This window comes from Lolium rigidum, chromosome 4 (assembly GCF_022539505.1).
Source record: "Lolium rigidum isolate FL_2022 chromosome 4, APGP_CSIRO_Lrig_0.1, whole genome shotgun sequence".
In the NCBI taxonomy this organism is placed as follows: domain Eukaryota; kingdom Viridiplantae; phylum Streptophyta; class Magnoliopsida; order Poales; family Poaceae; genus Lolium; species Lolium rigidum.
In genome coordinates this window covers 237,613,082-237,627,520 of record NC_061511.1, presented here as the reverse complement: position 1 = coordinate 237,627,520, position 14,439 = coordinate 237,613,082, and the positions used below count along the sequence as shown (strand labels likewise).

At 44.5% G+C, this 14,439-nt stretch overlaps 3 protein-coding genes across 4 annotated transcripts; all 3 read left to right on the top strand.

Moving 5' to 3' along the window:
- The first annotated feature begins 614 nt into the window (after nt 1-614).
- On the top strand, nt 615-3,112 carry LOC124707333 (probable anion transporter 7). Of its 2 annotated transcripts, none has more exons than XM_047238989.1 (2): nt 615-697; nt 1,349-3,112. In XM_047238989.1, exon 2 carries the CDS (start codon nt 1,630-1,632, stop codon nt 2,938-2,940), a length of 1,311 nt encoding a protein of 436 aa, XP_047094945.1. In that variant the 5' UTR covers nt 615-697; nt 1,349-1,629; the 3' UTR covers nt 2,941-3,112. The 2 variants fall into 2 exon arrangements, with proteins under 2 accessions (XP_047094945.1, XP_047094946.1); XM_047238990.1 differs by having other exon boundaries at nt 620-697; nt 1,495-3,112.
- A 1,954-nt stretch (nt 3,113-5,066) lies between these two features.
- On the top strand, nt 5,067-10,719 carry LOC124707332 (protein PAT1 homolog 1-like). Its single transcript, XM_047238988.1, has 5 exons — nt 5,067-5,257; nt 5,472-5,635; nt 7,104-7,160; nt 7,786-7,855; nt 8,270-10,719. The coding sequence occupies exons 1-5, from the start codon at nt 5,191-5,193 to the stop codon at nt 10,348-10,350; spliced, it is 2,439 nt and encodes an 812-aa protein (XP_047094944.1). The 5' UTR covers nt 5,067-5,190; the 3' UTR covers nt 10,351-10,719.
- A 693-nt stretch (nt 10,720-11,412) lies between these two features.
- On the top strand, nt 11,413-13,985 carry LOC124707331 (lipoyl synthase 2, chloroplastic-like; the record flags this gene model as incomplete). The annotated part of the gene is made up of 7 exons (XM_047238987.1): nt 11,413-11,742; nt 11,846-12,027; nt 12,104-12,194; nt 12,274-12,431; nt 12,859-13,030; nt 13,157-13,267; nt 13,596-13,985. Coding segments are annotated over 7 exons (1,131 nt in total), but the record flags the coding sequence as incomplete, so codon positions are not given.
- Between the last annotated feature and the right edge of the window lie 454 nt (nt 13,986-14,439).

Here is a 14,439-nt window from a genome sequence, read left to right as displayed (position 1 = left end):
CTCCAAAGAACTGTTGTTTAAATAATCGGTCGATTCAACGATTAATCGGTTGATTTATCGCTACTCGGTGCGTCACCGATTAGCCGATTAACTCATTTATCGACCAATAATTCCATTAATCGTCAACCAACCGAGTTGACACCGATAAACGCTTTTCTCAACATTGAAAAGAACACATCAAGTTTGATTAGAGAGGAAAATGAAAGAAATGAGCTCGTGAATCCATTAGTTGTGATCACAGGTTTATAACCATTGCGTTGAAAGTTTTAACACGAATCATCCTTTGTCAGAAAAAAACACTTTGATGTCCCGCAACAACGTGCGGGGTATCATCTAGTTAATAACATGTTGTTGCCAACAATGCATGTGCTCATCTCAGGTGAGATTGAATTGAGAAAGAAAAATATCTCCAGGAATTGAACAGTTGACCTCTCGCTTTCGATCCCTCGTCTCTCCCACTCTTCCTCCCCGCGGTTAAGTTAAAGTTAAACCAGACTCAAACACACCACGCACCGCCCGAAACGAGCAGCAGCACTGCACCGCGCTGCGCCGGCCAGATCGCCGCCCGCCCGCCTCCGCCGCCTAGCCTCGTCCTCCCTACCACGACGCCCGCGCCGGCAAGGGCGAGAGGCTAGCCTCGAGGCCGGGCTCCCTCCCCGCAGGCCGCGGCGCCACCACACGACTCCGGGATCTCGAGGTAGTTACCCGCTTCCGACCGACGCTTTCTTCCCCCTTCTTCTCCCTTCCATGCCTCGTCCTAGGATACGCACGTTCCGGGGAGTGTGACCAAGTGACTGGCGAATTTTCGTTAGGATCTGAGGTTTGGAGTGTCGGATCTCCCGGTGATCTGGTCCGCACCGGGGGTTGGTGGTGGAGATCTTGCAGGTTAGGTGAACAGCTCGGTTTCCTAGATGCAAATCTGTGCCAAGGTGGATAATTTTCGGACCAAGATTTCCTATTACTTGCGCCTCTAGAATTTACTTCGAATGTGTGGACATTGGGTGCTGTCATATGAATCTCGCTTTAGTTAGTTCTTGCTTACTACAGTCGTGCGTCCAAGCTTGTTTATTTATGGTACTGTACTAGGATATGAGTAAGATCAAGCTCGCTCAGTACCCAGTTTAGGTCTCGGACTCGGCATTAACATGTTTCCTGCAATGTTTTCTTGGAATGTAAATGTTGTGACAGTGCAAACTCTATGGCCTCCAATTGCAGTTTGCACTCAAAGCATAGTTGTGGCTAGTGCAGGGGTTCCAACTCTTTTCTCACAGTGCATAATGTTAAACTTAATATTCATGTCTTGATCCATCTAACTAAGACGTTGGTTTTTCCCATCTCCATTGAGCAGGTCTCTTGAGTTCATGTGCAGCACATAGTGCTTAGTCTGTGTTGAATTCTTATGAGATCAGTAAACTGCTATGGATATGTGAAGCACACCTGAAGAAGCCCAAATTGTTTCGTACCGGTGAATGACCAGTATTTTGTCTGTTTCAGATCTTAGTATCCCTAGAGATGGAAGGAAGACAGACAGGTTTATGGTAAACCCTTGTGATTTTTCGTGGGAGGTCAGCAAGTGGTGGCCTGATTAAGATTGCTACCAACACTCTGTGGGTTCATCTCAAGTTAGTGATGGTGAGAATGAAGTTCCCCAGGCGTTATGTCATAGTACTGCTGACATTCATCTGCACTAATGTTTGTTACATTGAGCGTGTGGGTTTCTCTATTTCATACACCGTAGCAGCTGATGCAATCAATGTGAATCAAGCAAACAAGGGCATGATACTATCCATGTTCTACTATGGTTATGTTTTGTCACAAATTCCTGGTGGATGGGCAGCTCAGAGATTGGGAGGCAGACGTGTTCTGCTGCTGTCGTTCCTGTTGTGGTCTTTGATATGCGGTCTGATTCCACTGGACCCCAACAGAGTAGTCATTCTGGTTCTTTCTCGCCTTTTTGTTGGTGTAGCACAAGGTTTCATATTTCCTGCCATTCACACAGTTCTGGCTCAATGGGTGCCGCCGCAGGAACGCTCTCGCTCAGTGTCTTTAACAACCTCAGGGATGTACCTCGGGGCTGCCGGTGGAATGCTGTTTTTTCCAAGTCTGGTGAAGCACATGGGTCCCCAATCTGTTTTCTTTGTTGAAGCAGTACTTGGAGTTGCATGGTCTTTAATTTGGTTGAAGTTTTCCAGTGAGCCACCTCGCACTGACCTTCCAAAAGTGTCAATGCCAAAAGTAGCATCTCGAGAGAAGATTAAGGCGCTAGCAGGTGGGGTTGTTGCACCTCGGACTGTGAAGATACCATGGCGTAGGATTATCTTCAGTCTACCTGTTTGGGCAATTGTCGTGAACAACTTCACTTTCCACTATGCCTTGTATGTTATCATGAACTGGCTGCCTACGTATTTCGAACTTGCCCTTAAGCTTAGCCTCCAGGATATGGGATCCTCAAAGATGCTTCCATATTTCAACATGTTTATTTTCTCCAATATTGGTGGAGTGGTTGCTGATCACCTGATTACAAAAAGGATCTTATCAGTTACCAAGACAAGGAAGCTCCTGAACACCATTGGGTTTGTTGTCTCGGCTGTTGCACTTATGGCCATTCCTTCATTCGGGACACCCTCAGGGACTGTGATCTGTTCATCAGTAGCTCTTGGTTTTCTGGCTCTAGGAAGAGCAGGTTTTGCAGTGAATCATATGGATGTTGCTCCAAAATTTGCCGGCATAGTGATGGGGGTTTCCAATACAGCTGGGACATTGGCTGGGATAGTTGGTGTTGGCCTGACGGGAAATATTCTGGAGGCTGCAAAGGCTTCTAACATGGATCTAACTAGCTCCGAAACCTGGAAAACAGTCTTCTTTGTTCCAGGATACCTTTGTATTTTTAGTTCAGTCATTTTCTTGATTTTCTCAACTGGTGAGAAGATTTTCGAATAGAGGCTGATCATTTTTGGCTGTTCTTTTCTTCTCATTTACGGTGAGGCAGGATAGCAAAACGGGAACCACACACATGTATTTGTTCATTATCTGTCAAATTTCAGAGTTCAGACTGCACCCCACATATGTTCAGAAGTAATGTTATGTTAGTAAAAGTATAATACTTCTATAATAGGCTGTGTTATTGGGAATGATCTCATGATTCTGTTATTTCAGCTGGCTGGTTGGCTTATTTGCCACTTACTTTGGGGTAGTTTCTTGCCCTTATGTCCTAGACATAAGAAATAATTTGAATTGTGCATGATAGCAAGAAATCATGATGATATGCCATTCCTTTTTTGCTAGCAGGATCTGACAAGAAAATGTGATTGGGCTATATGTTCGAAAAAATGAATGTGCTATTTAAATTTATCATTGTGAAAGCTGACTGCAACATTGTATTTGTTGTTGTTTTGGGTTGCTCATCAAGCATATCGCTCGATTACTGCAACATTGTAAGCTCCCTTTGGATGTGTAGAGATGCATATGTGACCTGTTAAGTCTTGCGAAATATTAGTTTGAACAATCAGTGCTCATTAGATGGCTCATTGTGTCCTTCAATTGATATTGTCTTTTGAGCACGGCGTTCCTACTGAACATGTCTTACAATAAATAGACACTCAAAATAAAGGTCAAACGGAGGGTCACCCGCTTACAGTATTCCTTTACAAACAAAAATGGTGGAAAACATAGAACCACATAACTAATAAAAACAAGGTAGTGGTAACTATAATCCCCCCCCCCCCCCCCCACACACACACACACACCCCCGCGGGATTGATTTGTGTACTTGTTCGAACTCTGTGCCGTGTATGCGGTAGCCATGACACGATTTCACAGAACTAATATGTGCTGCATAAATAAATAGAAAATTACAATAGAAAATTACCAAATTCTCAATTCAATGGAGTCTAATGATGTACTATTTAAATACTATAAATATGGACTAACTTATCAATGCACGATACAAACAAAACTAATTACAAGCCCACAAAACAAAAGAATGTGTATGCTTGATAGTTTGTACAAACAGATGGCTAGTTGACTGTTTCTTTTTCCACATACAAACCCTTTTAAAAATCCATCTCGCACAAACTTATGTTGTATTGAAAATCTGTATTGGGCTGTTGAGATCGAGTACATCTTTCCAGTTCAAACCTTGAGACTACAAAACAAATTTTACTCTTCAACTTGCCATACCGTTGTGTCCATATTTTTTAAGCATATGCGTAGGATTGTATGATATCGCTTTTACATCGGGATATTAAAGACAACACAATACATATCGGGTTAGGACTAAGATCCTACCAGATTAAAATACCATCACAATACATATATGATTAGCAACGATAATATCACAAAATCGGAAGATACTAAGACATGTATCGAGATAGTGACAAGCATGGGTACCAACACCGTCATGTGCGTTTAACCAATGTGTCACTCTTCCTAGCATCATGGATCATCCCCCACATGACCAAATATTATGACTATATTTTGATCGTCTTCAATTCCCGCAAAGTTGGTTCAAAATTCTTGCGTTTCACATGGGGTCTTGATTACCCATCAAGCAACACAATGATGGCCGGTGTCGTGTGAGCATGCTCTAACATTTGCTTTTGTCATTTCCTACAAACCTTTCACACACCCACGCGCATTTAGCTTCTTGTTTTTCCTCCTAAAACGTACTACAACACAAATTAGCTCAGCTGTTAACAGAAAGACACTATTAACGTGGCAAAGGATGACAGAAAATAAACAAAGGACAGCTACTAAGAAACACTTTATTAGGAGACTTGAAGTCCATATCAGCACACAGAAGGGATCAGCGATAAAGAGGTCGATAGAGTAGCACACACGCCACGCCAAAGTCTTCTCTCAGCACAATATACTAGTATCACTCCATTATTTTTGCACACGAAATTATTTCTTTATCTACGCCGACATGCTATACCATGTCAACAAATAATTTCCTGTTCCCGAAATAAAAAATCTCAAACTATCATTTTCAGTCTGTAATATGATTTCGTCACGCATATTTTTTTTCGAGTCCAAAGAAAGAAAGAAAGAAGGGAAGGGAAGTAAGCAAGCCGTACTGAGGGGAGCTTCCCCCTGTATCTCTCTTCCCTCTCGCAGCTCCCAGATCCAAAACCCAGGCGCGTCCGCCTCCCGAAATCCAAACCCTAGCGCCCCACTCGCGCAGCCGCCGGGATGAGGGGCCTCAGGGCGGACGGCGGCGGTGGCGGTGGCGGCGCCTCCTCCTCGTCTTCCACCGCAGGTGAATTTCCTTCCGCTGGCTGGCAGTGCTGGTGTATATTCTTCTTCTGGTGGGCTGCTGTTGAGTTTGATCTGCTTGGGCTCAGTGGTGTCAGCGCTAGAATTTGTGCTACAAAAGACGCGCTTTTTCTCTGTCTGCGACGCGCGTTCCTGCTGAATTTCTTGTTCTCCGCGTGGTACCAACGGAAATTTGTGTTTTTGTTTTTCTGCTGCAGAGAACTCGCGCTTCGACGCGGCGCAGTATACGTTCTTCGGCAAGGCGCCCCTGGAGGGACTGGAGCTCGGCGGTCTGGCGGATGATGGAGGTGTGGACGGCTACGGCGGCGGGTTCGGTGGACATGACGACGGGGCTTACCACTTGTCTCCTGTCGGGGAAGAGGTGCGGCTCTCTCTCTCAGCGACTTTGTATAAGAAAGCCGGCTTCCTTGTTGATATGAACTGTGCGCACAGCGTGATTCGTGAGGTTCTGATTTCGCTGGTGCCTGCTACTGTTGGAAAGCTATGAGTTGTGTGCATTGCATAGCTTCATACAGTCTTGAATTATGCTGGTGCGTGCTACTGTTGGGATGAGTGGGTACTCTTTTCTGCAGTAGGATGATTGCTCGTGGTTTTGACCTGCCTGCAGTAGGATGATGCAATGCATCAAGCATAAGGACTATGTGTCTAACTTTTGGCGTAGTGGGATCAGTTTTTTGCGGAAAAGAACTCTCGCTCGAGTTTTAGATACGAAAATTGTGTCCATAAAGAATGCTCTGTGATTCCCTCAAACTGTGTAATTGTGTAGATAGAATTCTGTGTGCCTTTTGGCTGGCTAAGAAAGTCTTGAAAAATTTGATGTTTCTAATTGGTGACATGACTGAACAAGATTCTTTTTTTTTTTGAAGAAAATGGTTGATACATTACCTGAGTAGTGTTAACTAGGGACACTATTTTCTCAGAATTACTCAGTACCAAGAAATGTGAATTAGGCTAATGTCAACAGGAAAAGACATGATGGCAGTGTCTGTCCTAGGATTCAATGAACTTCCTTGGTTACTTGGTCTGGTGCTATAACAGTTGCCTCCCCTGGTTTAGTTTAAGCTTACATTGCTCTCTAGCCCAAATGTGCTTCACCATGGAATGAGGAGTTGGCAATCAGAATCAAATGTTACAACTGTAGGTTCTTCTTTGAAAATTCAAAATTACCGACCTGCACCTTCGCAGAATGTTGGTTCAAGCTTTCTTTCTGCTGCCCTAGTAGCGCTACGCCTGACCACATACACAAGCACCCTCATTTTTTTAGCCATTAGAACTGAGATTTGAGTACACACATCCATCTTTCGAGCCGGCCTGATCACCAGGTGCAGTTTAAAGAGATTACTATTTAGTATGGAACTATATAGGTGACGCCTTGTAGTATTTGAAGGTAACAAGTGCGAGCTTATGTTGCTTAACTGCATTTACTGTTAGGTAGTGGATATAATTGTGTAGGACTATAAGCTATAGTTACTTAGCTATTATACTTGAATGAAGGATTTGTAGCTTTTATACTTTTCTGGTGAGCATCGTGCTATATTTTCTCTCTTTGCAGTTTGATCCTCCCAATATAGCATTCCTAGTTAGCCATCAAACCTTCGATTCTACATTCTGGAACATCTAAATTTCCACTACTTTAATATTAAATTGAATATTTGAATGTTACCAATTTATTTCATCGGCTGTTCCAAGATTTGTTTATTCTGCAAGTCTTTTCCTGCCTACTTATTAACTTCGGTCACATTCTTTCAGCACTGCTTTCTTGTTGACTCCTGTAGCCACATTTCTTCTATACTTCATGATGATTTTTTCTTGCTCTTATATTCATGCAGATTGATTGTATGAGTAACTTGTCTGAAATTGATGATCTTGCAAGCACTTTTGCAAAGGTTAGCAACTTATATCACTAACTTGACTACTTCAGTTAGTGTATTACTGTCTTATATTTCATTACCATGGTTTTATTATGTGTAATTATCTACCACAGTCGTAAGCAATTAGCGTGTCAGAGGGTGGCAAATGATCCTTTCAGTAGCATGCTTTTGAAGGCTTACCACTTCATGCTCAGTTGTAATTATTTCTTGAACCTTTTCATGATTCTTTGTAACATGTAATACAGTCAATTAGTATCTATTGTGTCAAATTTAGCAATGCTGAAAGGGACTTTCTAAAGATTGCTGGAGTATACTGTTAAAATGTAAGGGAACACTCCCTTCCTTTTTCGGTTTCAGCCATTCACATATAAGGGGATAAATCAAACCAGATTTTCAGATTTAATTGGTCACATAAGTTCAAAATTTGGGATGAAGTTTGCAACTGCAATTTTACATGTCTAAACACTAAAGTTCAGATTTCGTAATATTTTAAACATAAGTGGACTAGATATAGTACTTTGTAGAGAGATCTTTAAGCCTCGTGAGTTAAAACTTGGTATAGTACTATAGGTCATGGACCACCTGCTGTTTTTGCATTTTTATCTATTGGAGTGCATACTGAGCAATGCCTTGTCTTCAGTTGAACCGAAGTCTTAGCGGAACAAGGAACCCGGGTGTCATTGGTGATAGACGATCAATCTCCAGGGAAAGTAAGTACCATTTCTACCCCCAGTTATTAATGAAGCTTAACATTAGAAAAGCTTATCCATGTTACCTGCAGTCTAAATATAGGTAAAAAGTATCATTTCTGTCCCTAGTTAGTACTGAAGCTTAAAATTCGAAAAGATTATCCATTTTACATGCAGTCTAAGCATCGGTAAAAAGTAATATTTCTGCTCCCAGTTAGTACTAAAGCTTCAGAAAAGCTTATCCATGTTACATGCAGTCTAAAAACATAGGTAAACTTAACACTATGCCAAGAGCTATAATTTAGACATGTTTAATAGGAGAAAAATATCGAAATGATAACCAGACCCTAAATGTTATACATATATGTCTTAGAGTTTTAATTCCTTATTCTTAAATGTGCCTGTGTTCCTAAGCTAACTATTATGTTCCTTTAGGTTCTTTGACTACCGACTGGGTTCCGGAAGCAGAGTTCACTAATTGGGTGGACCAGGATATAGTAGACAGCAACGAATTTCTGAACAGCAAGCAATTGTGTTCACATCAGCAGTATTTGCCTCAGTTTGGAGAGTCGAAACCATTGAGCCGAACATCATCCTATCCTCTGGAACAACTACAACACCGCTCCAGTGAACCTATTCTGGGACATGGATCTACTTCATTTACATCCTATCCTCCACCAGGTAGTGGCGGATTATCTTATCCTGCGCAGGGTCTTACTCGACACTCGAGCATTCCGTCACCTGGTGCTGGATACCAAATGAGTTCTCCAAGTTCATCGCTTTCTGGTTCTCCATATAATATGACTAGTCTACCTCATGGACTGCGATATGGGCGAAGCATGTCTTACACTGCAGGTGATCTGTCGGCGAACAACTTCCTGCAAAATGAATGGACAAATCAAGCTAGCCCACATGCTTTTGAGCACCTTAATCTACATCCCAGTTTATTGCAGCAGCAGTTATCTTTTCCGAGTAGTTCAGTTTCTTCATTGCTATTTTCTCAGCAGCAGCAGCAGAAGCAAAGATTGCCCCTAGCCCAACCATCCCATCACAATTACCTAAACATGCAGCCTCACTTCTATCACCATCATTCTCCAGAGATGATAGGAAAGTTTGATCATGTTCCTAGTGTGCCTTCACCTAGAGACAAGAGATCCAGGTCAGGAAGAGGAAAACACAGTATACGCTTTTCTCAACAACCTTCTGATACAGTTGGCCAGAATGTTGACAATGGGGCAGTAAAGTTCAGGTCAAAGTATATGTCATCTGAAGAGATAGATACTATTTTAAGAATGCAGCACTCTGGAAGTCACAACAGTGATTCTTACGTCGATGACTACTACCACCAAGCTTGTATAGCCAAAAGATGTGCCAATTCTCAGCAGAAGATCAATTTCTCCCCTGTGTCGATAAAAGAGTTCCCCTCAAAGTCCCGGTCTGGAGGTGATAAACATTCATTTCTAAAGGTTGATTCTGTTGGAAGAGTATCTTTCTCTTCCATACGCAGGCCTCCTCCTCTCCTTGAAGTTGATACTGTTGCATCTGGTGATCGCAAGTCATCTGCAAGATCACTAGAGAAAGAGCCAATGCTGGCAGCCAGAATTACTGTTGAAGATGGTTTGTGCCTTCTCCTAGATGTGAATGACATTGACCGCTTGTTACAGTCTAGCCAGGCACAGGACAACAGCTTCCAACTCAGGCGGAGGCGACAGGTCCTCCTTGAAGGCTTAGCCACATCACTTGAACTTGTCGACCCTTTTGGCCCCAACAAACCTGGTAATTCATCTGGATTGGCCACGGATGACCTTATTTTTCTTCGCATTGTGTCTCTCCCTAAAGGACGTAAGCTTCTGGCCCGTTATCTTCGACTTGTGGTCCCTGGAAGTGAGCTGACCCGCATAGTTTGCATGGCTATCTTTCGACATCTCAGGAGCCTGTTTGGAGGTTTGCCGTCAGATTCTGGTGCGGCAGAAACAACGGTTACTCTTGCCAAGACCGTGTCTTCTTGCGTGCATCACATGGAACTAAGTGCTCTCAGCGCTTGCCTTGCCGCTGTCGTCTGCTCAACGCAACATCCACCTCTGCGCCCTCTTGGTAGCTCTGCTGGAGATGGGGCTTCTCTGATCATCAAATCAGTACTGGATAGAGCAACCGAGCTACTGGCCGATCCTCACTCTGCAGCCAACTACAGCAGATCAACCCGTTCTCTTTGGCAGGCGTCATTCGATTCTTTCTTCGGACTTCTGACAAAATACTGTGACAGCAAGTATGGGAGTATTCTGCAGATGTTTGCCACGCAGGACTCCAGTTCCGTGGCTGGACCTGAAGCCTCGAAGGCTGTTAGCAGGGAGATGCCCGTCGAGCTTCTGCGCGCAAGCCTTCCACACACTAGCGAACAGCAACGCCAGATGCTTCTTGATTTTGCTCGGAAATCTATGCCTGTGATTGGTTCTAATCATTCTGGTGCGAGCATGTCTTCAGGTGGTAATGCCACTTCCGAATCGGTTCCCGGCTAAACTATATATGCAGCCTATCTTCGGATAGTATTTATAATCTTTGGAGACATGCTTCCTGTCTCGCGGGATGCGGGCTTGGAGAAGTTCCATTGGCTCCGGTGAAGTTAATCATTCCTCAGACCTGTGACTGTGTCTAGGATCGAGATTAATTTGTAGAACCGACAGTCTCCTTCATGTGGGGTAATTTCGTGTAATACCCACCTGATGGCTATATATATCTATGATGGTAGATTGTTCGTGTATGTACCCTGTTGTAACTCTGTGCAGTGATGAACCTGATGCCTCTTTGGAGGAACCTAGTTTAAGTGTTTGACCCCTTATTTTCACCCAGTGAAAAAGAAGGTAATGGACAGAAATGGTCTGCAGCCATCTTGTGAGTCTTGTGGTTGTTTCTTGGTGGTGGAGAGGGGGGTCTTGTTCCTGTGTGGGTGGTGACAGTGTTAAGCTCGATTTGCTTTATCTATATGCTTCGTGAGATATGACTATATGAGATGGATATTCATCTGTGAAATCTTTGCTTTATTACCCTGATATATTTTGATGTTTTATATCCGATTTTTTTTTATTGTGCATTGTATTTTTTTTTTGCATTTACTCCTTGCTTGGTCCTACATAACTGGACTTTGTTCCTGGGAATTTGTATGGAAGTAATTTGCCATTCTGTTTCCTGTTTGCTATCGTCAAAGAAGCTGATCATGTTTGCAAAGCAGATGATGACAGACTGAGTTTTCTTACCGGAATCTTCTTCGTCCCCGGCGGCGAGCTCCAGGCAGAGCCATCGTCGATGTCGGCGGCCCTGCCGGCGTAGACGCCGGAGAAGATCAAAACCGCTCTGCCAAACAACATTACCTGGCTGTCAATTAGAGAACTGGCGGGGCTTTGGGGTGATCGCCGTGTTCCGCGAAATACCCATCCCACCCTTCCCGCCTCGAGCATTCTCACCCGGATCTCAGGGGTAAATCCGTAACAACCAGCCAAACTCTCTCTCCCGGCTTCGGAACCATCGCCTCCGCCCGTGCTACACATCAGCGGCGATGGCGGCCTAGGGTTTAACCGCCTCGATCCGCCCGCGCGCCCGCGACAATGCAGAGCTCGCTCGCTCGGCCTCCGCCGGCCCTGGCGGCCTCCGCCAGCGTGGGATTTCTCGCTCGGCCCAGGCCGGCGTCGGTGGTGCGATGCCACGGGGAGCCTTCGGCGGCGGCAGCGGCGTCCTCGACGTCGGGGTGGGCCCCGCCGACGCCGTTCACGGGGAGGGACCCGGACCTGAAGAAGCCGGCGTGGCTGCGGCAGCGGGCGGCGCAGGGGGACAAGTACGCCAGGCTCAGGGAGTCGCTCGGGGACCTCAAGCTCAACACCGTCTGCGTCGAGGCCCAGTGCCCCAACATCGGAGAGGTAGCAGACTCAACCTCGCTCAAATGCGGTCTATCAGGAATTTGTGATGCTGGTATCAATTTTCTGAACAATTTGGCTCGGTTTCGCGATGATTTGCCTGCAGTGCTGGAACGGGGGCGGCGGGGCGGGCGGGGAAGGGGACGGCATCGCCACGGCGACGATCATGCTCCTCGGCGATACCTGCACCCGGGGCTGCCGATTCTGCGCCGTCAAGACTAGCAACAAGCCTCCGCCGCCGGACGCCCTCGAACCTCTGAAGACGGCCGTGGCGGTCGCAAGTTGGGGGTACCATCGCCGACGATTATCGGTGTGTTCCAGGCGGTTGGTTCAGATGATCTGATATAAATGGTGTTCTTTGCAGGGTGGACTATGTTGTGCTGACAAGCGTCGACAGGGATGACATCCCTGATGGTGGAAGTGGTCATTTTGCTGAAACTGTGAGAGCTCTAAAGGTATGTCCCCTGTCGCCTGAATGTGGCAAGTAATTTTGTGAGTTCAGTTTGTGATGATGGTTTGGGGGCTTCTTTTCAGGAGCTCAAGCCTGGGATATTGGTGGAGTGCCTGACATCAGATTTTCGAGGTGACCTGGAGGCAGTTGCGTCTTTGGCAAACTCTGGTCTAGACGTGTATGCGCACAACATCGAAACCGTGAGGAGTATGCAGAAAGTAGTTAGAGATCCACGAGCAGGGTAATGCATTTCTCTGATATATTTTCTTCAAATTATTCAGTCTATGGTGGAACCTAAAATACTGCATTTTATACACAAAAAAACGTTGCTGTTGAATGGACTTCAGTTTTTACGCACACGCTTTGTGTTAAGGTACAAGTGAGGCTGGAATATGCTAGTCAGAGTGCATACTTGTGCTTCTACTATTGTGCCTACGAGTAGGAGATTCATCTAAATACACTATACCATCAATATGCCCTGAGTTCATGACACCCTGACTCCCATATGCAATACTCTGATGATTGATTACCTACCACTCATAATTTTGATACCTAAAAAGTGTGAATGATAATGCTAGAAGCAATTACAGAAGTAAAATCACTAATGCCATCATATCAGCATCCTGCAATGTAACTTTTATCTTATTTCCAGTATGCTATCTCCACAGATATGATCAGAGCTTGTCAGTACTGAAACATGCGAAAGCTTCCAAAAAGGGCATGGTAACGAAGTCCTCGATCATGCTTGGTCTAGGTGAGACAGACGAGGAGATAAAGCAAACCATGGCTGACTTGAGGGCCATTGATGTTGATATTCTGACCTTGGGCCAATATTTACAGGTTTGATGTTCAAACCCAGTTTTCTGCGGAGAAAGTTGAACCACTTTACATTGTACTGTTTATAGTTTATACCCTGTTGGCTTCCTTTGTAAATGCCATAACACCCAAATCTCCTTGATTATGCAGCCAACAGAAAGACATTTGAGAGTAAGAGAATACGTGACTCCTGAGAAGTTTGATTTCTGGAAGAAGTATGGAGAATCTTTAGGATTTGTGTATGTTGCTAGTGGACCTCTGGTAAGTTTTACATATAGCTGGTTATTCATTTTGATAATATCTGATACAAGGATACCTCTTCTTTTATTTATATATAAAAGAGAAGTCATAACTTTACCAATGCTCACTAGTCACTAGTCACTAGTATAGGAGGGGAAATTGTTCCTTGTCTTGCACCCATCAACAAAACATGTATCTCCTGGTTATCCAGCTTGTAGGACCACACAAGCAAAATAGATAGCACTCCCAGTCATGTTAGGTTTTGGCATTAGAACTGTATCCAATTTTGCAGTTGCTGCTATTAGCAAATAGCAGGAATTCACTTCTGTGTTTGTTGGGCATTTTTCAGGTCCGGTCCTCATACCGAGCAGGGGAGATATTCGTCCAAAATTTTGTCAGACAGAAAAAGGCTGAGCTTGTATCTGCTGCATCTTAATCTGTCTCCAGCCAATTCTATCCTGTGTCAAAGTTTTACACGGGAGGGGTTAATTTTGAGACCGCATCAGAGCTACTATACACCATTTGCACTTACCAGTTTTATGATTGCTTTCACTTGATAGTTCGATCATGCCATAGTTTTTCTTACCACTCTGGTGTACCATTTTTTGTTTGTTTGACTCACTTGCTTAGACTGATAGGTGTCTGCGCCTGTATGGGAGTATAGATATCTGCACTTCATTTATTGTATGTAATGCTTGGTGTATGATTTATAATGAAACAATAAAGTGCTGCTTTTTTTGTTTCCGAAAATTGCGACCTGCTGCTTGATGATGAGCTCTGTGATCTTGGGACTTGGGTATATTGGGCTGGAGCTGGACTGGACCTTTGAGGTCGCGTAGAGGAAGGTGCTACTGCAGGGCCCGTCTTAAATCTTGATCGTGTACTTGCTTCGAGGGAGTGGAGTGATCGCTTCCCAACTCTGCCACGGTACATCACCTCCATGGAGTCAAATCGGACCGCTCCAATTGTGCTCATGAATGAGATGGACGCACAGAATCAGCGGATAGCGATCGATAGGCATTGCTGTTACGAGGCCATGTGGTATAGACATGAAGAGTTCAACCGCACTTCGGAGTCAGCTTGGGGCTTGGCTAGAGCAAAAAGTGTGGAGGAGTTACAACAAAAGTTGCAATCCACAACCACGGCATTAACAGGGATGGGGAGGCACTACTTTTGGCGGGGTTCGGTCAAAA